At 41.0% G+C, this 24177-nt stretch overlaps 1 protein-coding gene across 2 annotated transcripts in view; it reads left to right on the plus strand.

The window, feature by feature from the left end:
• Positions 1-17271, plus strand: part of clybl (citrate lyase beta like) — a 62736-nt gene extending 45465 nt beyond the window's left edge. Inside the window, exons 3-8 of one of the 2 annotated variants that reach the window (XM_046053991.1) lie at positions 2750-2938; positions 7614-7715; positions 9117-9210; positions 10124-10291; positions 13792-13916; positions 15270-17271. In XM_046053991.1, coding sequence (XP_045909947.1) covers positions 2750-2938; positions 7614-7715; positions 9117-9210; positions 10124-10291; positions 13792-13916; positions 15270-15365 — 774 coding nt within the window. In that variant the 3' untranslated portion in view covers positions 15366-17271. The remainder of the gene's footprint in view (positions 1-2749; positions 2939-7613; positions 7716-9116; positions 9211-10123; positions 10292-13791; positions 13917-15269) is intronic. The other variant, XM_046053992.1, reaches the window with a different exon arrangement.
• Positions 17272-24177: the final 6906 nt, after the last annotated feature.

The raw sequence follows: 24177 nt of genomic DNA on the forward strand, positions 1-24177 counted from the left end.
TGAGTCTACACCCAGAGTCTGTCCAGAGGCGTTGGTTGACGTTACGTGTTTCAAGCTGCATGACGGCAGGGCTGGGCATCTATGATCTGATGCTAGAGAGGAAGGTGTCCCCGCTGTGGACTGTACACACATCGGTTTGGACGCTCCAGTCTGATGTGGTGTCTACAAGGTAGTAGCCATGCTGTGTCATGTATACACAGCTCTCTGTAGGATCCTGAGCGTCAAGGCTCAGGCTGTGTGTTAAGGAGCTGACCTCGCTCTCTGGAAGGTCAGCCTCTCTGCACTTAAAAAGCTTCGTGTGTGCATCTATGCGTTCGACGGCCCCGCCTGCCTGGCCGACAGCTCGCCCGCCTGCCTGCCTGTGTGTCAGCTTCTAATGATGAGGATGATGGAGGGAATCAAAGAGGAGTTGGAGCTGACGTCGGGGCTAGCTCTCCATGGGACACCAGGTGATTGGGGAGGGAGCTTTGAAGCAACTTGTTGGATGGCTGTCCATTAATGTAAAATATCTCCTTTTCAAAGGGCTTTATTCAAGCTCGGAGTAGCGGAGCCCATAGGGGTCAAGGTGTCTGGCAAAATAATCTCTCTCTCGCTTTAGAGAGAAAGAGAGATAAAAGAAAGAGTAGTGCACAGTGACCTGGCCATCTCCTTAGCCATTCCTGGCGTCATGGTTTCAGAAATACCGTCTCAAAAGGAGAAAAGTGCAGGAGACAGTCCTTGCAATGAGAGTGCTCTGGTTACATTAAAATAATTTTGTTCATGCGGGCTGCTAGTATATCAAGTTGGAGACTTGGGCCTTTCCAGTGTATTTGATCTGTGAATGTTATAAACCATGCTTTTTGATCATTTCTGTATCACTGTTTATTTAGTTTGGTCAGGGATCAGTGTGAATCCTGGCATATGAGGCAGCCAGCGGTTCTCACAGATCAATTTTCTCCAGTCACCATGAACTGGGGAGGGACAGACAGAATTTTATCCACCAAGTAGCAGGTTTATGAATGGTGAATTATGGCTGCGTAAATCGCTCCATCCGTTTTAAGTTACCACGATACAGTTATGGGTCTATCTTGGCTTATGAGGGTGACAGTAAGGGAGAGTAACAGAGAGGTTACAGCAAAACTTGAGTAGGAGTCAAAGATCACAGTGCACTCATCATATGGTGTGACAATCCCTCTTGTCTCATTCAATGAGGCAAAAGGGAGACATAGATGACACACGGCAGTCCCACCTGCGCATGACCCCTATTAAATCCGAGCAAATCTTTGATATGTACTTTGATACCATATTTTATTGATACTGGAGGGGTGTTCATAATATCAAGTACAGTTCTGCATTCCAGGAGATCAGAGCGAGGGCTGTTTTGTCTCAGAAGCTGTTCCGTGACCCTTGAGGGTTCCCCATAAGCTCTCATACCTAGGCTGACTCTAGTCCACTTCAGTTTTTACAAGAGATTGTGATGTATGGGCTCTCCATGTTATATCTGTCTACAGTTTCTCTTGCACACACCCACATTACTTCAGCGATCTGTCTGCTAATGAACGGCCTGTTAGATATTCCACTCAGATGTATTTTGTAGTAAATCCAAAGCATGTGCATCATCAAATTCCCATCAAGTATGAAGTTTCATCGCATGGCATGTCACTTTTGCGACCATCCACAGGTGCTGGATTACAATTATCCACATTTACTTTCATGAATAAGCATCTCCAAAACCTTTCTGGTACACACAAGTTGTGAGAGAACTTTCCTTTTGAGGTGATTGTTCAGTATGATAAGTGGAAACTGAGGGCAAAAATCTGAGAATCTCCGCAACACCCACACAAGTACTCAAAGGCTCCAGCCTCTGATCTAACCTGACAACTCCTAAGCTACCGTTTCCTCATGCTGCTTAACTCAGACCACATTTCTCCCAGAGAGCCTCTCTCCTCTCACTAGAGCGACTTCTCTCCCCATTCAATCTCTTGTTCTCTCCATTCCCGAAGCCCAGCATCTGGTTTGAATAGTGGAGTGTGCTACTGTGTTACTGATAGAAGTTGGGACTGTAGGCTTCTCTTTGATTTTTCCATCCTCCTCATCTCTCTTCCTGCTCAGCTCATACAATGCCTGCATTGAAAGAATAAAGTTGAGTGTGCAGCCTCTCTTTTGTTGATTTGTGGCATACTGTATATAGATGAACTGCAGTCAAGGGAGAGTGCACATGTGCTGTGTTATTATCATTTTTATTTATCTCTATGTACATGTTGATATTATTTATTCCAGACTAATGGAATAAGACTTTATTAATAGCCAATGCTTTATCAGTAGCCCACTTTGATGACACATCATTAGTGTCTGTAATGCAATATTTGCTTTTATGATCATGCTTAATGGTCAGTATAATTTATCTATTTTGAGCATCATTTCCTTGAAGGAAATTTGACTTGTCTTGCAATTTATGTGCAATTTATCGAATGTTTTTTTTTCTTTTTTTCTGGTGAATGGAATTGATTTTTATCTATGCATTTTTTTGTAAATGTTGACTGAATCTAGAACAAATCAACAGTTTTCTGCCTTTCTTAAGCAGTTATTTGCTATGTCTAGCATTTTGATTGTATATTCTTGGGTAGTCATCTCTCACAGTAACTATGCTTGCTTTTAAAATATTCTGTTTCCAATCTTGAAACTCTTTATTAATGAAGTTCAGTCTGACCAAATACATTACATGAAGTAATAATGGTTTCTGACTGTGTTTTATGCTCTTGTGCTGCAGACAGAGGCCAGGGAGACCATTCCTAGGATGTTGGCGGAACTGGACCTGGGCCGCACAGAGAAGTGTGTGAGGGTGAATTCAGTGTCCAGTGGCTTAGCTGAGGCTGACCTGGAGGTCATCTTGCAGGCTGAGGTTCTCCCTCCTGCCATCATGTTGCCCAAAGTGGAGGACACACAGGAGGTGCAATGGGTAAGTTACAAATATTGGCCCACCTTTGAAAGATTCCTGTAGTTTTTTCAGCAAGGGCTGAATGGAGTAACAGTGTAACCACTTCCCGAATAAAACAAAACACAAAGTTGCAATAAATGCAACAATTAAACAAGACTAAAAATACCCATGACTCTCTTTCACCTCTAGGTGCCTTTTTAAAAAACACAGTGTTGCTTTTATACAAAGTCATGAAGTAAGAGGAAACCACAGGAATCTTCAAAGCAATCATAACAAACTTTTCCATTTCCCAGTAAAAGTGGGAATCGATCCCTGTGGCAGGACTCAGGGACAGAGAGTGTTTTTCTTGGCTGCTGCTCAAGAAACGGATGACATTTCTTCGCATTAGCTTCAGAAGCCTGATAGCTTTCTGTAACAACACAATGTTGCCTTCTGCCACTGCTGAACTTACTGGCCACTGCCTTGGACAGTGTCATGTTGTGGCTAAGGATTAATTTAATCAAACGTACTTAGCCAGATGTCCCCTTATTCATGCACACCTTTGAATATTCTTTATATTTAAAATGTATTTTAACTGTCTACACATTTTGCAAAGTCATAAGACCATCTTCTCAGTTTCTGAGGTTCATGTGTATAAGAAAGATCAGAAACTGATATGTAGAAGTATAAAGTTAAAAGTAAGTTGGGCAGTTCCACTTGGTACTTGAAGATCTCCTGTCACCTCTGACTAAAAGTCTTCATAGATGTATCACAAACTGATAGACTAGATTTGACTTCAGATATTACAAGCTTTTGCAATCCTACATTAGTTATTGATCATTATACAGATTAAATCATTCTTAAACAAACATGTTTTAAATGATTGCCCACTAATATTGTTCCCAATATTTGTTCATATAAATGACTTGTAATTTGTCCATACTAACTGGGTCTGTGCCCTACTTAAGAGGCATTTGTCTAGGCTTGGCAATCCCTCTGGCTTTCTATAAAGGGGCGCTGTACTGATCTCAGGGCCTGAAAGGTCAGGAGACAGTGACATCATTAATGCAGGCCTTTCTGATCAGCTCCATATGGTTCTTGGAGCAACCAAGTTACTTTCTGCCTCTTTCACTGTTTGTGTCTGTATACAGTTCAAATTTGCTTTAAAGTCTATCACAGCTTGGGCTATGTTTGTTTATCTTTTTCTCTCTTTTTACACACACTTTGACATGGGCAAGCAGTTTAACTAAGCATTTTCTTCATGTAGTCAATTTACGTTTTTAAATAAGGCTTTTGTTATTGTGTCAAACTACAAACATTCCGACTGTATTTGGTGATGAAGCAAGAGGAGAAATTAAGAGAGATAGGTTAGGGAAACAAGGGTGTCTAGTTGGGCTTTTCCCTCAGTGTACACACACACACACACACACACACACACACACACACACACACACACACACACACACACACACGCGTATATATTGTCATACTTGGTCTTGGGGCAGGAGCAGGAAGTTTTTAACTAGTGGTTTTAATTAGAACACATCTATTTCCTGCTGCCCTTTCTTTCTTCCAAGTATAATTGCTGACAGGTGTTCACTAATTCTCTCCCTTTGCTACTTTTCCTCACTTTAAAAAAAGTAAATGCTGTTCTGAATATTACATTATTATTATTATTATTATTATTATGCTGAAAATCACAGTCTGCATGTTAAGTCTAAATTGTGGATAATTGCTGTCTTGTTTATTTTGTTCTTCTTATACTAAAGCCTTGGTGCAAAATAACATTTTTAAGCACACTGTAAATGAGTTTGTACATTGCACATACATACAGAGTGTTTCTGCATAAACAGGTGCATGTCTGCTCCTGAAGTCAAGTCTGCAGCTCTTGTTTCAGCCATGAATACTCACCTAGTCTCATCTTTGTCCCTCCAACTTTTTCTGCCTTCCTCAGCACATGATTTTCTGTGTGTGCATTCATATGACTGTGTTGTGTCAGATTTTCTCCACTCTTGTAAGGCAGCACCGTAAATCCCTCACCTATTTATTTTTCTCCCTTTTTTATTTATATTAGCACAGGAACCTCCAGACTGATTTGTTGCTAAAAGATGGACTTGCTTGTTTCCCTTTGTGTAGAAATCTTTAGCTCTGCCTTCCTCCTCTCCCCTAGCCCTTGTGTGACTGACAGGCCTTATTGGGCTATAACAGGCGTAACTCCCTCCTTTGTCTGAGGACAATTCTCACACAGATTCGGAGCCGTGTGCATTCTTTGCCCACCACATTATTTGGTGTGCACTGGGACCGAAAGAATCGCACCCTGTCCCGCTCCTCCTCCTCTACTCCTCCTCCTGTTCCCTCCCCTTATTCCCTTTCTCCGCTTCCCCTCTGTGAAATGAACACTTCAGCAGGCCGGAAACATTTAATCTGGCCCCCTTTTGAAGAAAATTAATTGAAACTTGTCCCACTATAGCCTCCTTTCTCTAGCTCCATCTCTCCCTCCTTCTCTTTTCATGATTGGGTGGCGAAATTGTCAGAGGGCTTGTTTGTAGCGTTGCTTTGAATGGCAAGAAGAGGTGTTATTTCTTCTTTTTTCTTTTCTTTTTTTTCGATAGTGAATAACATCTTAAAGGACCGTAGTTTTGAGAGCCATTGACAGCTAATGGTTGCTGCATGTGCCAGAGGAACAATGAGCAAGCACTACATTACGTTTTGTCAGGCCCTTAAAGTGTATAATAGCTGAAGAGGAGAATACAGCAGAAGGACAGAAACATGTAATCAGAGAGGCTAGGAGGCTCTTTATCCAGTGGTGCCGCATTGAGCTGTCATTTGTTTTCCTCCATCAGAATCCAAACAGCCCGCATGGCTCGTCACAGCCTTGTTAGGGTTTGCGTGGCACAGTGTCATGGTGGTAATCTCTGTGTGTTATATCAGCTAGGTTTCCCCACAACTGGCCATGTCTATCTAGTTTCCTCTGTCACAGAAATAGGTTTATCTACACCCTCTTTTCACACTCCCTCTCGGACCCCCCGCCCCCCTTCCTGTGTTTGCGAAGGAGGGGGGATATTATGCTAAGCCCCCAGCGTTAGTTTTTATGTTGCCATAGCAGCCTTGCTCCCACAGGGTTGTGACCTCAGATGATTACAGTACAAAGCCTATTGGGTCTTGAAAACCTCTTTGAAGATGAAAAGTCTTTGATGGTTTGTATTTATGCAAATCTCTCAGATATGATTTATCCAACTGAGATTGAATGGAGAGATGATTAAAATTGCCCCTATTTTTTCAAATCCTTCAATGGAGGCCCACTCTTTCAGTTTTGAGAACAAGAGTGGTGAGTGCGAGCACAGGGGTTATTTTGCTCTTCATTTAGAAAAATAGCAGTGCTGTACCTAAGGTTATTTATATCTGTCTTTTTCCTGGTGTGTCAAAGAGGGAGCGAGAAAAAGGAGAGGAAGGGGGGACATGGAGTTAGACATTTCTACTCTGAGCTATTGCGCCCTCTCCCTATTATTATTATTTTTTTTTTTGGACTGGCTTTGAAAGGAAATATCTGACGGAGGGGGCTTTTGTGTGTTTCCAGATGATAGATTTTGGAATTTGGGCTACCCCACTGGCAGTCCAGGGCTAGCTGTGAACTGGTCTGTTGGAAAAAAATTGAAAAGCTTTGGTCTTCAAAGAATTAAACTTGGTTTTAAAGCCCTACTTAGGTGAGCTTGCATAGTAGCAGGAGTCGTGCAGAATAAAGGCCTCAGCAAAGTGTCACATCACACTCTTGATTGTTGTTCCAGTCTCCCTGTTCCCTGCCATGGAGGGGGATGCAAAACAGAATAATGTAGGAGTAAAACACACTCAAAGACATCCCAAATCTTGTTTCTTCTCCCCTTTTTCTGTATTTTGTTTCTTCTTTGGTTTGCCATGTGTATGCATGTGCTTGTGTGTGCATGTGCACATTTACATGTGCACACACTCTCAGGGGAGCATATGCTGTAGTTGTGCAGAGCCTATGAAAGAAGGTAGAGCAGAAGACTTCAGACGAAGGGGGAACCCTGGTGATAATGTAAAATATTTCATTTCACCCGCTTTTGTTGCTGCTCTCCTGTGCTCGCTCTCTGTTATTTGAACCCTCACAGACGTGTTTCTGAATAAGGACTGAGATGGGAACAGTGCAGGTAATAAAGGTGTCAAGATTCATATCAAAAGTGAGTTTTTGTATGTTAAGATTTATTTTTTCTCTTCTCTGTTTTACCCCCATAGTGGATTTTTGAAAGATATGTCATATCACTTACACTGTATGTATTTTTACTGCTGAACATTTTAACGTTTTAAATTCACTCTGAAACAATATTTTTGTATCTCAGTATGAGTTTCCTGTTTTTCTCATTCATTTAACTAATAATGCATATAATATAAAGTCCACTGAGGGTGACAGCTGCACTTTACCGCAACAGATATTCAGTCCACCAAAACATAATGTTTCCTTGAAGATCTGTGCATATTATAAACAATATCACAAATAGATTCAACCTGAAAATAAGTCTGAAAAGCATTTTTTTAAACAGCAAATACTGCAGAGAATATATCTGCTCCAACATCTAATGAATGTGATTGTACAAAGTAGTGAGAACAAATGAATTTGTCTGTTTGGAGGCTCATTGTTTTTTATTTACAGAAACAGTAGATCTTGTTAATGAGTGGTGCATGAGAATCCCTGTGTGTTTAGTTTGTTGACAGGTTTCAGCACAACTTGAAAGGACAGCCACTGACAGAACCCATTCGCCTAGTCACCTTTGTGGAAACCGCTGTGGGCCTGCTCAATTTTAAGGTAAATTACAAACAACCCCCCCAAAAACTGCATGCGTAAGACATTTAGCTGTTTGTCCATTGTTCACTTTAGATTAAAGACTGCGTCAGTGAGCGGGGCACTCCACGTGTCCAAAATGAAAGGGATTCAAAGCTTTCAGACAGATTCTCAAAATGAGCCTTTAGAGCCTTTATTTTTTTTTTTGGTTTCCTTTCTCTTTCTGTCTGCGTGCGTCTCTCTCTATCCCTCCCCAGACACGCTGACATTTTTAATTAGAATTGTTTTAATATCATCATAGTGGAAAAGTTCTTAATGATATTTTGGCAAGCAGTTCCTGTTATAGTACAGCACGACCTTCAGCTACATGGAGAAAAGGACATGCTTTTGGGCATTTGGGGAGAGACAAGCTGTCCTTTCTTTTTATTTGTCTTTTAGCTCTCCATTCTAATTCTGTGACTGTTTGTGGTTGTTAATGTGTATGTGTGTGTCTTGTTGGCAGGGGGTGCCTCTGTGTGCTTTCTTGAGAACACCCTGAATCTTTGCCCAGATTGAACCCCGGGTTACAAGCGCAAAAAAAAGAAATGCTGTGGCACAGCTAGTGGTGAAATTAATTTGAAGGCCAACAAAAGCAGGAGATGTGTTCTTATTATTTCACGCTCTCCACCACAGACAATCACATCCCAGATTGTTTTAAAAATGTTTTATTGCACTTACCTGATTCGACAATAATTGTTGCCAATAGTCTTATCTTAGCAATGACATGTGTCATGCATCTCTTTTAAAAACATAAACAAAGATTCTTGCTAAATCTTTTTGTTTTCATTTAACACAATAAACAAACTTCTCCGTGCATCAACGATTAATGTTGTCTTAATACAAAGTAGCTATACAAGAACTAACCCAAGCAAAAATAACTTTTATATCAGGAGAAATATAAAGGTAAATATAAAAAATAAAGGAGAAGTCTAAATCCGACTATTCATCCAGTGGCAGTTTAGAATACTCAAAAAGTAAGAGGTTTGATATCCAGAACTACTTAGCTAAGTGTCTTGGGTTGAGTGAAGAGGCATCTCTACTACTCCTTGCTGCATTAATTTGCATTTATGTACAGTATGTAAAATATGTGCACCTGCAGGTGGCTAGTGCAAAAATATCAGTCGTTATGGAAAAGAAGCTGGAATTAAAGTTAGGATTTTCACAATGTGTTGACTAGTATATTCTTTAGAGAAAATTTATTCTGATGAAAACTGTTTTGAATGCTTTTTACTGCAAAAGAAACCCAGAAATCTAGATTATTTAAACTACCGTTGGGATGTTGGTGTATATTTAGATTTACTGAGTAGAATTTGTGTCCAACATTTATCCTCCTTCCATCTCATGTCACTTTAGTCAGCCTGTGTTATAATCATATATTCTTTCCAGGCAGTGTGTGAGGAAATCCGTCGACTTGCTCCCAAGGCTGGTCTCCTCCATGATGGCGTGGTGTTTGGCTCTGATGACTTCTGTGCCAGCATAGGTAGCCATCACACCTTCTGCTTACATTCTGACTCTTTGTTGGCCACACAAATGTGCTATTCACTTTTTCTTTTTCTGAATTTGTGGTGGAGAGAGAACGTCAGGTTATACTGCATTGTAAAAATCCAAAAGTTTAATTGCCTGTCTGTAAAAGCATGTCTGACAGGCCACTTCCCTTATGTGGATGTGTGATATGTGAGTACAAAATGAGCTGTCCCGATATTTCACAAATAATGAATGACATGGAAGTGAAGACCCATTTCCTCTACATAGTCCATTATCTTCTGTATCAGGACACCTCAGAGTGTAAGATTACAGGTAGCCTATGGCCACTTACCACAAGTACATCAAAATTAAAACACATCGCAAAGCTCTTCTCCAATACGCCATGCTTTATTCACCAAACATTTTCTTCTGCCTGTATTTGGCGTCAGTTGAATCCATGGTTAGGTCTGTTTTGAAAGAGAAACTTAACAGGTAATGAAACTCAAGGAACAGTGGTTGAACTGCTGATCCATTCTCTTTTTAATGTGTCCTGACATGAATTAACGTACACCAGGCAACCACTTAAAGAAAGGTATTTCACTTTTATTATGACATACAGTAAACTGGATGTTTGAGCAAAATCTAGAGCAAAAGATTTTAACTCATGTTTAGGAAGGTTTGCTAGTCTGCCGTAAAGTGAAATTCACATTTAACCGTGTAATTAGATATGAAACACTAACTCACTAAAGTAGATCAAGATATTGACATACTGTATATCAGTGTAACTGCTGTCCTGGCTCCTGTCGCTGTCACTCACCATCCCACCTCCTCTGCCCATCTGATTTACTTGCTTGTCCACCTGCCTCTCTCTGAGATCTTAACTGACGTTTGACCTACATGTATCTGTACCCCTATATTTTGTTCTCTAGGTGCCACACGAACTAAAGACGCCATGGAGCTACTTTACGCGAGGCAGAAGGTGGTTGTGACCACCAAAGCGTTTGGGCTGCAGGCCATCGACCTGGTCTACATTGACTACAAAGATGTAAAGGGGCTGAGGCGACAGGCCAGAGAGGGAGCTCTCATGGGCTTCACAGGTAAAGTTCCTGCTATCTGGATCTTTAATTTACCCCTGTCTCATTAACAAAGGTCACGTCAAGTGACGTGACCTCATCATGTCAGTCCGCCCCAGATACGTATGATTTCTGCAGTTCAGTGGTTGTTCTTTATTTTCATCCTATACATTCTTTGCTCATACCTGTGGCACAGTATCACACTTCCCTCAAATTCCTGTTGCAAGCAGCATTTCACTTTTCACTCCTCCTTCCCACTGTTACTCTGTCTTGCTCTTCCTGCGTTGTGAGAATAAGATATATGAGTTAGTTGTACTTGTATTGTTCATTGTAATGAACACCATCTCAAAATGACCATTTGTTAGAGTTGCCTGCTTATTTTTTTATTTTTTGCACTTTAGGTTCTGCTGAAGTGAATTGTGAACAACGCTGCCGTCCTTAAATGCTTTTCTGACATTTTTGATGTGCTCACCTTCAATGGCTTTGTGTGCGTGTGTGTGTGTGTGTGTGTGTGTGTGTGTGTGTGTGTGTGTGTGTATGCAAATGTGCATGTATGTGCAAGTATGATTAAAGGGCGTTATTAGCAAAGAGTGGTAACGTCTACTTTAACAGCACTCTGTGTGTGTCTGTAACCAGGCAACGCTCTCAGAATGTGTGTGTGCCCCGCACACTGCATGTAACATATCACAGAAGGCAGGACAGCCTGTTCCAAAGTGGATATTCCAGTCATTCTTCCTTCGCTGCACCAAATATATTTACTGTGGTGGTCCACATAAACTGGGAGGGGGGGCGCAACTGAATCTCATAATATAATGTTTTATTTCCTATGTAGTGATGTTTAGATTTTTGGTCTTTGATTGTGAGATTGGTGAATAGAACAGAGCAATGTCAGCAATTAGTCAGTTTTCACTTTTTGAGTGTATGTGTTTGGGAAGGGGGTATGTTTATAGCTATAGCCAAGTGCACATTTCTTTTCTGTTTAGATAAATTAGACCTTTTTACTGAACAATTTAACTTTTGTCTTTTTGCAGGTTACCTATTATGTTTAGCGCAAGGGTCCCTCAAGTCTATGCATATATTACAAATATAATCTGTTTTTAATTGTTTGCACATCAGAGTGATTTTCAACTAATCTTTTTTAGCAAATAGAATTTTATAAAAGAAAGCTTAAGGTCTAAACAGTAGGAGAAAAAAGAAATATGTAAAAGCTAGTGGTGGAAGCAGCCGGTTGATGAATAAATTGTTAGATTTGATAAGGAACAGAACCATTCAAAGCACTGGATTAGTGGCTTACAAGCCATGGGCACTCCGTATAATCTTAGTTAGTGGCTATTACTGGCCCGAGTGTGCTTAAGCAATAATACGGTGCAGCCAAAAGCCTCTACCTGTGCAGTAATTGACCTTGGCAGTACCTAAGCCGCATACAGCACCCATTAGCACTGAGCACAGAACACACTGGTGAAACACAAATAACCGGTGCTTCTTAATGGAAAACAGGACAGTGTGAAGGCAACATTCTGCAATACCTTGACATATATCTAATCTGTTGGGTGGGGAGGTCATTCATTTGGGAGATTTAATTGTGCAGCATCTTCACTTTTTAAGCACCTTGTTTTATGTGCCGTAAACTACATGTTGCTGCTAAGACTCGATGATCCTTCTAAAGATTTGCCTCCCAGAAATAGAAAAGGTTTCCAGCAAATTCTCTGCTTTCAGGGACCACATTTCACTTCTGTCCCCAGGTGCCTGTCCATCATTCGCCTGAGAGCACTTTGCTAAATAGCAATCCTCCAATTAGATGCTAGCACCACATGGCAGGCCGGGATTGGCTGGAGGGCATGAATGATGCATTTTAGGAGAACCAATGGGTTGTAACTGAGGGCACCTTAGTCACCCTGTCTGTTTCTTCGCTCTGTCATTCCACTGTACTACGCAGACACACATGTGCACACACACACACACAAAGATACACCCTCTTGAAGTATATTTAAGCCTGCCAATTTCAGTGTGGAAACTCTGCTGCGAAACAGGTGGCAGAAGAGGTGACACAAACTCCTTATGCCTCGCTCCTTATAGAACGCAACATACATGCATATACCACACACACACACACACACGCGCGCGCGCGCGCAGGTGTTTTCATCTATTCACAATATTCAAAAGGAAAGGTAGGAGAACCAAAATACTACAGAAAAAAGTAATGCACAGGAACACACACAAACACATAAAAGATTGCATGCATACACACACACACACACACACACACACACACACACACACACACACACACACTCATACACATCTCCAGCATGGCCCTGGAGAGACCTCAGGCTGTTTGTCCAACAGAAAATGTGCAGTTACAGTCCCTCCGCCTCGCACAAACACACAGACACACATGCATTTCCAATGTGTGTGCACACTTCCCTCAAAGGTATCTATTAATCACAAATTGCAATTTAATGAATTATGTTCCCTCATCAGTAATTGTTCAAGCCTTCAACTACATTGTGTTGATTGTATAACTGCTGTGTGTATCTTTCTGAGGTTAACTGGGGTGAACGAAGCAGGATGATGAGAGTGGGTTCTCCTCCCCTTTCCTCTCCTCTCCTCCTCTCTCCCCCTTTTGCCTCTCCTCATGTCTCCTGGGCAAAATTTTTTGCTGCCTGCCCGCTCGGCCACCTTGAAGGATTTGTTGTCGGCGACAGAGCTAAGCCCTAAAGTGTCGAGTTCCTGCTGGCTGCCGCTGAGCCGTCGTTCTCACCAGACGTTTCATAACCTTAACTTATCACTACAAGTTTGATCTGCAAATGTACATGGGATTATGTCTGTGGCGTTAGCCCACATTTAACTGAGAGAGATTGGGGGGTGGGATTGTGTCAGACAGAGTCTTAACTCCATGTTAGGCTTGTATTTCAGTTGGATATAAGATGACATGGAACATTTATAGAAATGTAAAGCAATATAAAATCTATTCATAGACAAGACAAGGATTTTCTTCACATTTAGCAGTTCAACAACAGAATAATGTTTAGTAAGGATGTATGTATGTCTGTGTGTTGATGCACAGCATCCTCTGGTCCCGTGCTAGCCATCTGACTCTCCTCAGTGCCATAGGACATACTGACACATAAACACACATTATTTAGTCTTCTGTCTCTCAGTGTTGGCTTTCCTCTCCCACAGGAATAGTGCCAGCTGCATTTCCATCTTTTTCCAGTTCCGTACAGCTGTTTGGGCAACAGTTTTCATAATTTTTTTTTAAAAACAATTGTTGTTATAATCAGATAGGGTAATTGGCAATAATTGTGTTGATTGATAGCTGTGTGCCAAAAAGTAAAAGCATTGTTTGAAAGCACAAATGGCTCTTGTATATAATTTTATCTAAAGCCACATCCAGCCTGCTGTTATCATTAGCATATTTCACTCACTCTCTTTTGTGTGTGTGTGTGTGTGTGTGTGTGCGTGTGTGCGTACGGGTGTGTGCGTGCGTGCGTACGGGTGTGCGCGCGCGTGCGTGTGCGCAGGTAAGCAGGTTATCCACCCAGGGCAGATCCAGGCAGTGCAGGAAGAGTTCTCTCCCAGTCAAGACAGAGTCCAGTGGGCAAAAGAGCTCATTACTGCTTTTGACCAACACCAGAAGGAGGGAAAGGTAACGTTAACTTCCTCTGCCAAAAGTAAAATGACATTATTTTACAGTTTTAAAAAATTATTTTAATCTCTCTTTCATAGTTCAGTGTTTTGGTCTATAGTTGCAAACCACATTCATTGCTGACACAATTTAGGAGTGTAGCCAGACATTTTATACTACAAAGGAGTTCTATATAAATATGTCTCACTTGAAACATGGTTTATTATTTACCTAGAAATCAATTTTGTATGCAAATGCCTATTGCTCTTGCTCCTCCTTATGCTCCTTAAATGTTCTTGCTCTTACCATGTTTGTTCACTGGATATTTCCAGTAATTTTCTCACTCTGTTTTTTAAACCAAACATTTTTTTTCCAAAATCAGTTGAAAGCTTTACTGATTTCAAAAAACATTTTTTTTTTTTATAATTTCTTTCTAGGGCAAACCAAGGGTGTTTTGTTTTTTTATATGAAACTGCTATGAAATGGATGTCTCCAGCATGCCACATTATCTGTGACTGTGTGTCTGACTGATCCTTTGTGTACCCTCTCACACACCTCTGTAGTTCCAGAGAATACATACTGTACACCCCTGGGTGACTCTCAGAGACAACATAGGAGACAGGGGAGGGGGGCTCGGCCAATTAAGTGTACAATATTATTGTTCCTAATTTAGTGCATGGTTGGATCCTGTGTGTTGAGCTCTGTGGGCTATCTGCTGAGGTAATACACAATCTGCCCACACCTCTCTCCCTGCCAGGGCTGCTCCTACTAAGCATTGCCCGAGGGATTCATATCCTACCCATCCCTCTGCCATGGTGTGTGTGTGTGTGTGTGTGTGTGTGTGTTTCTCTCTGTGTGTGAGTGAGGGTTTGAACAGCAAGCAGGGTCAGTCCCTTTGTCTTGCAACACGACAGGTGCTTGTTTTTCATAATTCTCACCTTCAGCTATTGACTGCATGTTTCTGACTTGAGGTTTCTTGGAGATCTTTTAAAGTAGTATTTTATACCAAAAGATATAATAAAGTTTATTTTAAATTAATTTAAATTATAAAGGTATAATTCACAAATGTTCTTTATTGAGTTACATTTTCTGAAACATCCTGTTTGCTGTAATTTATTACTTTGTTTACTGTTAATTATTCCAGATTAAAAACAGCCTTAAAAGTCGGGGAAAAAAAATTTAAGCCACATCTCCATGCACATAAAACACATATTATGATGGCTCTCATAAAGTGGCATGATGTGTTTTTCATACAGTTATCTACTTCCTGCATCTGTAAACGTCATCGGTCATCTGAGATCGTTTAAAGTTTACTGTGTCCATCTGGTCTAATGTTTTACTTTCTGCTCTCGTTTCTGTTGTCAACCTGTTCAGGGTGCGTTCACCTTCTGTGGCAGCATGATTGACATGCCCTCGGTGAAGCAGGCACAGAACATCATAACGCTCTCCGCCGTGGTGCCAGAGAAATAACACTGGTGAGGAGAAATGTCAGGAACCACACGTCTAAACCCTGACAGGAAAGGTCAAAGGAAACTGGACGTGTTGCAGGTTTCAGGACAAAAATAGCTCTTGAAAATCTTAGGAACTGTTGCCTGATAGTGTAAATTGTGGTTTGTTTTAAATGTAAGTTTATTAAAAATTGTTAAAATGTTTTGACTGTCATGACTTTTGGGGTGAAGTTTTACTTTTGCTGAATAGGTCCAGTTTATGTTTAAATATAACCTCAGATTTTTTCAGCGATATAAAATCTGCACGTGGCAAGGAGCATCAGCAGATATCTGCATCTTAAAAACTGAGTGTCGAGGATTATTGCCCTTTGTGGGCACTTTCTTGGCACACTGCAGTGCGTGCACCATCAGGCCATTCTCCAGTGTGCGTCCCCATGCCTTCCATCTCTCCTAGGTCATGATGAATGCTCTCCTATCTCCACCGTCCAAGCTGCTGGGCAAAAGGGTAAACAAACACAACAAGCCACATTTTTGGATCTTTTCATTAGGCCCCAGTCTTCCAGTCAGGCCTCAGTCCCCTCCCCAGGGCCTGACTGACAAACATCAAAGTCTTGCTCGCTTAAAAAAATCGCAGATGGATGTGCGTAAGCTCACGATTTAGCTTTTTTGTGTCCGTCTCCTTAGTGAAGACACGCAGCTTGCTCTGTGGCAGCTTGTGAGCCTGTGGTCTTGATGGAGAAGGCATGTGGCGTCAGACACGCCATGACCTGTACGAAAAATAAACACTGCATACATGCACATGCTGCGGCAGTATTCTTCACCTGATCTCTTATTTAACACAGAGTTTAGCTCAGATTTTCAGATATTGTTTCTAGGTGAAGTTCACCTTTTTTTCAGCATCTTCAAAAACGATTTAACTTATCCACAGTTATAAATTGTCACATTTCTAAAAGAAATCCCCCAAACTCCCAAACAAGTTCAGTAAAGTCATTTGTTGTATTGTCACAAATAAAAAGCTGGTGCACATCTGACATCCAGAGACAGTGAAGTGGGTGTGATGTTAGAGTGAGACAGATTAGTGGCCATGTTGCTCCAGCAGACCAGGACCGAGGCTTTGTCTCTCTGACTGTGGATGGGAGGATAATTGGGGGGGAGTTGAATGGTTAATAGTGCCATTGGTGACCATGGTAATGAAAGGCACCATACCCCACCTCATCCACACATCTCTCTCGCTCCCTCTCTCTCTCATACTGTATGAGCTATTGTGTCTGGGGCAGGACTGTGGTCTGTGCCAGGCCAGACAAAAAGATCGAAACCACTCCTGCACCCAGCCAAAGACCCAAACAGTAAGCTGTCTCTTTGGCATTTGGCCACATATTTCTCGCACCGCTGGTTCACTTTTTTTGCCGGGAATTCACATTCAGCTTGTTTGTTTGTTTTCACCCAATCTACTATTATACCACGAGGTTGGTGGACAAAACTGCTATTATGTATGACTTTCATTAAATAAATCCGCACACATGATTTGGGAAGAGCCATTTTGTGAGGCTTTGCAGAGCTTTAAAAAACATGTTGGACAAGATATCTCTTGAACTCGGTCAACTTAAATGGTATAACATATAAAGGAGAAGTTTCTTCTTGTGAGTAGCCTAGTGATCACTTAAATCATAATGTATCTTGCTTTTGTATTATGTCATTAAAATGGGCTATGTGGATTCTGATCAAACTTAGAGATACTTTTTAAACTTTCTTCAGTTTATGATTTGTTGCAGCCAAGTCTTGTTGCAATCCTATCTGAAATGAATGCAGAAAAAGTTGCAGAATGAAAATCGACTTTGGTTCTTGTATGCTTAGTTAAAGTGCAGGCAAATGTGTCCCTTTACCTGTTAAAACAATAAAATACAAATAAAGATCTGTTCCTAACGGTTTGATAGTTTCTCCTTCTAGTTTGATTTATGTATTGTCTCCATCAGTAGATGTTAAAATTAAAGAAAACTGCCAGTGTATAGGTGTTTTTTTTTTCAGGTTAGAACATTTAAAGCTTTACGATCATTTTAATTTTTAACATTCTGTCCTCTCAAATGTAAATGTTCTCGACTAACCCTGTTGAGTCAGAATACAGCAGAGCTGCAAAACAAGCTACAGAAAGTCATAGACACATGGCTGTGAATATCCAGCGCTCAGAGTTCAACAGAGGCTCACCAGGTGACTTTAGTGGTGAAGGAGGCCAGTCTAATGGGACATCTCGGCTTTTCCAAGCTGCTCTGCACCAACAGGTGTCCCCACAGACAGGAAGGGAGATATCTAAGCAGAGGAAGAACCACAGGGCATCATGCAGGAACAAAGTAAAAAGGGCAACTCTTCTGAGGATGATCAGGAAATGATATGGCCAGTTTATATTTTAACAAAACACAACATCCTCTGAGTGTTTGGATGCCTCACAGGCCTGTACTATTTTTTTCACTCAATCTAATTATCCTTATGTGATATTTCCACTAACACCCAGACTTTCCTCAGCCCTTCCCCTCTCTGATAAAAGGTGAAACAAACAATGTTCTTTAGTCTATATGGAGCTTCTTTTTGCTCTGCTATCAGTGCAATTCAATAACATTTGGGAATGAGAAAGCAAAAGGTTTCACTGACATCTCTGTTGATTAGAGGAATGCATCCCTGTCTGCCTCCGCTGTGTAATTCTACATGACATTTCTATTATGTGTGGAACTGATATAATCTTCTGAGTCCGCTCAGCAGTTTTATTTAAATACATCTCTCCGGTATTCCCCGAGAGAGTAAATTACAATTAACACGATTATAACCTTACAAAATTGTGACGGGAATCAATTAGGCTGCAAGCAGTATTTCATAGGCCAGTAATGTGTTGGTCGAGATTGCTTTCATAAATTATGAGGGACAGCGCAGGCGGGGAAAATGCATGTATGCAAAACACTGTCAGAGGAAAATTAAAACGAAATGTTTTACATATTTTTCCATTAATCTAAATGGGACCCGTGTGGCAACGATGGTTTTATTCTAATTCCCCGCCCGGGGATGCCCAAATAATGACTTGATGTTTTAATAGACTTCTAATGACAATGTATGACAAAGTAATTGCAGCAAAAGATTATTCTAAAGCAATAAAATACCTCGTTATTGTTGCTGCAGCGCAGTTTGAGAAGTGCAAACCTATTAGCTAAAATGGCTTAAAATATCACGTGTGCAGAGCTGATCAACATAAAACATTTAGTTTGAGCTAATTAACTCTGTTTCAATATTTAGGAATATTGTTTAAATAAATTACAACAGTTTTACAGTGGCTACAAAAGGCCATTGTGACATAACTATTACATCAGTCTCAGACAACAAAATGTTCCCCACCCTTATCAATTAGTGATTTCAAGAATACTGATTAAAATTAATGTTATTTTACTTGTTTCTTGAATAAGAATTGTGGGACTGCAGAATTTGAAAATACAGATGAAATTATTCAGCTGCAAGAAAACTCATTGCACCTTTTTGAAATGTAATTTAAGAGTAAATACTTTTTTGAACGAACCGGCCAAAAACTGTGCTGTAATTTAAAAGCATGATCTGTTAATGGAAAGCTTCTATAGTTTTCATGTCATTTTATATATTGCACTGACAGGTGAGTAGCTATGCTGTGTTTATTTATTATTTAGCTACTTTATTCTGAATGCAAAGTATGTTAGAGAAATATTTCTTTGATATTTCCCTACAGAAACCTCAAAAAACAGTCAGTGGTTTTTGTTCAACGCAGAGCCTTTTATTTCCCCACTGCTGACAGGCGCAAGTCCAGCCTCCTTTTTTTCCCCATTGCGTTTGCATGATACGAAATTCACGGCGGCCTGTCTGTGCTGCCTGAGTGATCTGGCATATGTGGACCATTACTAACTTCATTTGAGACCTTTTGTCCGAGTGTCCCTGTCAGCAAGACAGTCCGACGGGACGGATTGGCGGCGTGGCACGAATCAGGATCAGAGATGTTAAATCCCAACCCCCACCACTACCACCACCACCTTTATATTGTGACAAATCTTTTTGATGCAGTACACCCTTAGAAGGCAAAACTAAATAATATTACGTTTCTAAACTAAATAAATATCATCTTGTTCATATGAGTGGAGTGGAGTTGGGTTTTTTTTTTTTTTTTTTTTGCCACTGCAGGTCAATTTGGACTATATTTCATTCACATCAGCAGACAGGTATATTCATATTGTGGTGCTGTAGCTGCACCCTGCCTACTATAGGTCTATCCTAAAGGTCATGGGCGGGGAGGCGTCTGTCTCTATTTAATTAACCTACCAAACTTGTTAAGGCCTCTATATTTGAAGGCCCGTCATACTAATAGAGTTTAGTTCTTGGTGTTCCGTTTCCCTTAGCGTCCAGGCTACCCGAGTTGTGTTTACATGGCGGTTCAGATAATCTGCAAATAATGTCGCCTATTAACAGAAATGAAACGGACTTTCAGGCCGGAAACATCTTAACCTAGAGGTGTTGCCTTCTCTGCAAATTAGGAAGTGTGTTGTAGGTAAAAATATTTTTAGGTGACTTTACCTTCCTCCACAGCCCTCCTCTTGGCCTGACTCAACCCAGACTCCCTTCTCCTTAAACGGGCTCAGATCAAAGGCTGACCGGCCCCGGCGGAGACCACTAAAATGCGCCCGCTTTGTCTGCTGTTGCCAGGAGTGAGGAAGGGTGTCGGGGAGGAGGAGGGGGGGAGGAGGGGTGACATGGTAATGAGACTCTACTCGTTACAGAGCCACAAAAAGTCTCTGCAACTTTTTCGTTTTTTACCTCAAGTGTCCATCTGTCGTCAGATCTGACTTTTAGGGTTCCTCTGGCAGCTGACTTCACTGCAGTACAAGTTTATTCTTTTATTCCTAGCCTATTTTTTTTTTTTACAGCAGCATATTTGCATGTAAAGGATTGAGTATAAACCATAACCTGTAATGTTTGTCAGAATGTTTTTTTTTTTTCACGACTTAAGTGGGATGGTATAAGTATTTTTTATGTCTCAATTTACGCACAACATCCCCACTTTAATTAAACGATGGAGCTGCACCTCATCTAGACCAGGTCGTGTCTCTTGTTTGTTTGTTTGTTTGTTTATTTGTTATTCTTTGTTGTCCCTGAATGCACCAGACAAGACAGACCAACAGAAAGTTTTACACGACCGACACAGACAGTTCAAGGCAGGAGAAAAAAAGTACCGGCACCTCATAAAATGAGCAGGTCTGCGGCCATATCGACAGGAACGGAGATCAAACCTCACATCTGCCTCTAAAAGCTAATTAGGTAATAAAATGTTACCCCGATGCCAGATGAATGATGGGTTGCATATTTTTCTTCCACTGAACACGTGATTAAACACTCTCCGGGACATATAGGCAGAAACATTCGACTGGGTGACATAACTTTTCCGGCAAATATATCCGGTGCGGGTGCCCCTCTGATCTCGCCCTGCTCTCTGTCTCTTTGTTGTACCGCGTTTACCTGGACGGTATCAATATCCAAAGATCTTCTATAAATGCTTTCACAGTGGCTTCGTCGAGCCTCACATTTATTTTGATTCATAGATACGTTTGTTTTTTTAATTAAATGGTGCGCAACGCCAGACGACTTTCCGGGACACTTTGAACTTTTGAGATGCACTCATCTTCAGGCTTCAAAGTTCAACGTTTATAGCCAAATATTCCGTTTGTGCTGTTCCTTTTTAAACGTTTGACCATGTAATGTATTCCCTTTGTTACAAGTATTGCCTTTGCGCATTTAAAGGCTGATAAAACTGATAAGAATTTGGTGATAATTTCCCATTTTTCTACTCAATCGAAAACGGAGCTTTTGATCTGCACCCGTCTCTCCCTCTCTCGCTGCCCCCCTCCCCCGCTTTCAATCTTTTCTTTCCCCTCACTCTCGCTCTCTGTGCCGTTGAGCAGGTGGAGGCCGCGCACCTGCACACACAGCTGCGCGCACCTTGTTATTGCCGCCGCCGCTTGACGCACAGATGAGCGCAGCACACAGCCAACAACACAATCCCGACAATATAAACCTCTCCAGCGCCACAGTTCTCTGCGTGTTTTACTTCTTTTTTTATTGAGGCACACCAAGACAGGCTCTATTTCTATGCATGATTTGGGATATGTTGGGCTATAAGTAATTTTCCATCAAAATAAAATAGCAAATAAACTTTATTTAATATTGTATTTGTTTTATCAAATATTCCCCAAGCGGGACAAAGATATATAAATCCCAGCCGTTTTTGCGTCTATCTCTAGTTTGTCATGCTCCGGACTTCAATATGACACCATCTAATCCAATTAAACACGATAACCTTGGACTCACGTATTATTCTCTTCTTTTTTCCTTCAAGTTGCTGACAAGCACTCTTGGTTTTGTGTGAAAGAGAGAGTCAAGAGCCCTCTCTTAATCCCGGGCACAACTAGGAGTGATTGAAAAGTGAAAGAAACCCCTCATTGGTCCTCGAGCTGGATGGTGTTTTCTTTGTCCAGTACTCATGGCTTCTTGTTTAGTACGGTCATCACGCATAGCAGCCTATTATTTCAGGTCTTAGGAGGGAGATCACGTCTATTGAGCTGGTGACACTTATTAGTTTTTTATCAGAGAAGAATCTTTATTGAAACATAGTACATAAGTATGGTTAGTCTATTCGTCTTGTTAAATAGTTTAAACTTTGTTGTAATCCAAACGTCTTGCTAATTGGGATTTAGGAAATAATTATACAAAATGTTTGGTAATTTAAAGTGTGCCTAATTACTTGTTTGTTTAAATGGCTTAAGCAGATTAGTCCTGCTATAAAAAATAACAGATAACATTGAGTCTTTAGTTTTAATCACACGCCCAACCCCTCTCCCACGGTTTTCATAGCTACTTGACATTTTTCTCATAGTAAACCACATTTGGAGTAAAATAATCGACTGCAGCTCAGAAAACAAGAGATTAATCAAAATTCTTCAAATGGGAGAAATTCAAATAATAACTGGCATTTAAAGTTTTTTTCTGTTCTTTTTTTAAATTGTCGCAAATTCCTTATTTTAAAGTGTTTGTGAGGTATGAGGCGACACGTGATTGAGCCCGAGCCGACATAACGTATTGTAGGTGTTGCAAAATGACAGGTAATTGACATTAATCCGCTCTCTCTGAGACTCAGGGGGATCTAAAGTAAATGGGGATACGGTTAATGAAGCACCACTTGCCCTTTGAATCTCGGTCACAGTGTGCGGCGGGGGAAGTTTGGAGAAACTTCATTCGTGCATCATAAAATATGAATAGGATATCTGTCGCAATGATTGCGCTAGAAAGGTTAAAAGTGGGAAACATTTCGATTTTTTTTTAAAAACTCTCGTTGCAGCAGATACAGTTACAAGTGAAAAAAATGAGCTCAGAGGAGGATTAGCACGGGGATAGACAACTTTTTAAGTGATGACTCCGTTTATTACTCTCAGTTTATGTGACATCTCGGAGGTGTTGTGAAATTGATGCTTGCCTAACTGGCTCTAATAATTCGTCTTTACCAATACCCTTTCACTTTTCCTGCAACCACAGGGTTGTTATTATGCTTATTATAATTCAGATTGGGGGTCTTCACTATAGGAGCTATGACAGACAGACAGAGGCCAGGTGGGAGAGGTAGACTTTGAGCGTAAGGAATCGCACCTCTCCTCTCCATGCGCACGCCGCTCATTGCTACAGGGGACTGCGTAATGAGGGCGCCTATGGGGCCCTCCTGGATGGAGAGGTGTCCTAACCTCGCCACGGCCGGTCAGAATTGAAGCACCGACACCTGCGCGTCACCCCTCCTCCTCCTGCCCCACCCCCCCGGGCAGCGCCTGCCACAGCCCCCATCACAGAGAGTTCGTACTCCGCGCACAACTTTTGACAACGATAATGATGTGCATCACCATGCTGAAAAGGTAAGGAGGGGCTGTAGTAGGGAAATAAGGACTCTCCGTGTCTGTACAGGGGAGGGGCCCTTGCATTTCTCCTCACTTCTGATATAAAAGCACCACTCTGCAGCCTCCCACTGAAGTAATGAATACATAATCTGCTGGCTTATCTTCTCACAACCAAGAGAAAACGGTTTATCCTCAAATATATGTTATAAAATCTAAATACAAACTTAAACAAATAAATAATGTTATAAAAATTAAGCAGATGAAGCACTGGACATGTAATTATAACAAATTATGAGATCAATTCAGCCCTCTTGAAAGTTATATCTTGTGTTTTTAGTTTTGTGGGGACCTATCAGTCATGTTAATAAAATATTGCCACCTCTCAAGGTTTAGTGTCACTAAGATGGATAAGCTTTCATAGTTTGTGAGGTATGTTGTCATTTACTATAGCAAGTGTCTGCAAAGGGCCAAAAGGTGGCCATCCCCAATGGAGCTGGCCTAATTATACGATTAGTCTTGTGATTGGGACAGTCCAGAGCTAAGTGTCCTGTGGGACAACCAGACACATTATGGCTGTCATCAGTATCTTCACAGCAAGAAAAAGAGCTCCGTCTAGTAAGTGTGCTGCTTATGTCCTTAGATGAGGTGGACGCTTGTGATTTCTTTGTTTCAACATGTTTCACATTAGTTATTAGAATTAGAATTTCTTGAACGCCATTGAGGGCCAAATGTTATTTCCACAGAACAAAGTAAAGTAAACGTTGGAAAAGTGGATGGAGTGCTGCTTCCTGGACACCATTAAAACCATAGGTCATCTTGGCATTCAATCATTTATGTCTTAAACCTCATCTGAGGCCTCAGCAGACCAACAGCACATCTCTTTGAAGCCATCGGTCAGATGGA

The sequence above is a fragment of the Micropterus dolomieu genome, linkage group LG07 (genome assembly GCF_021292245.1).
Source record: "Micropterus dolomieu isolate WLL.071019.BEF.003 ecotype Adirondacks linkage group LG07, ASM2129224v1, whole genome shotgun sequence".
NCBI lineage: Eukaryota > Metazoa > Chordata > Actinopteri > Centrarchiformes > Centrarchidae > Micropterus > Micropterus dolomieu.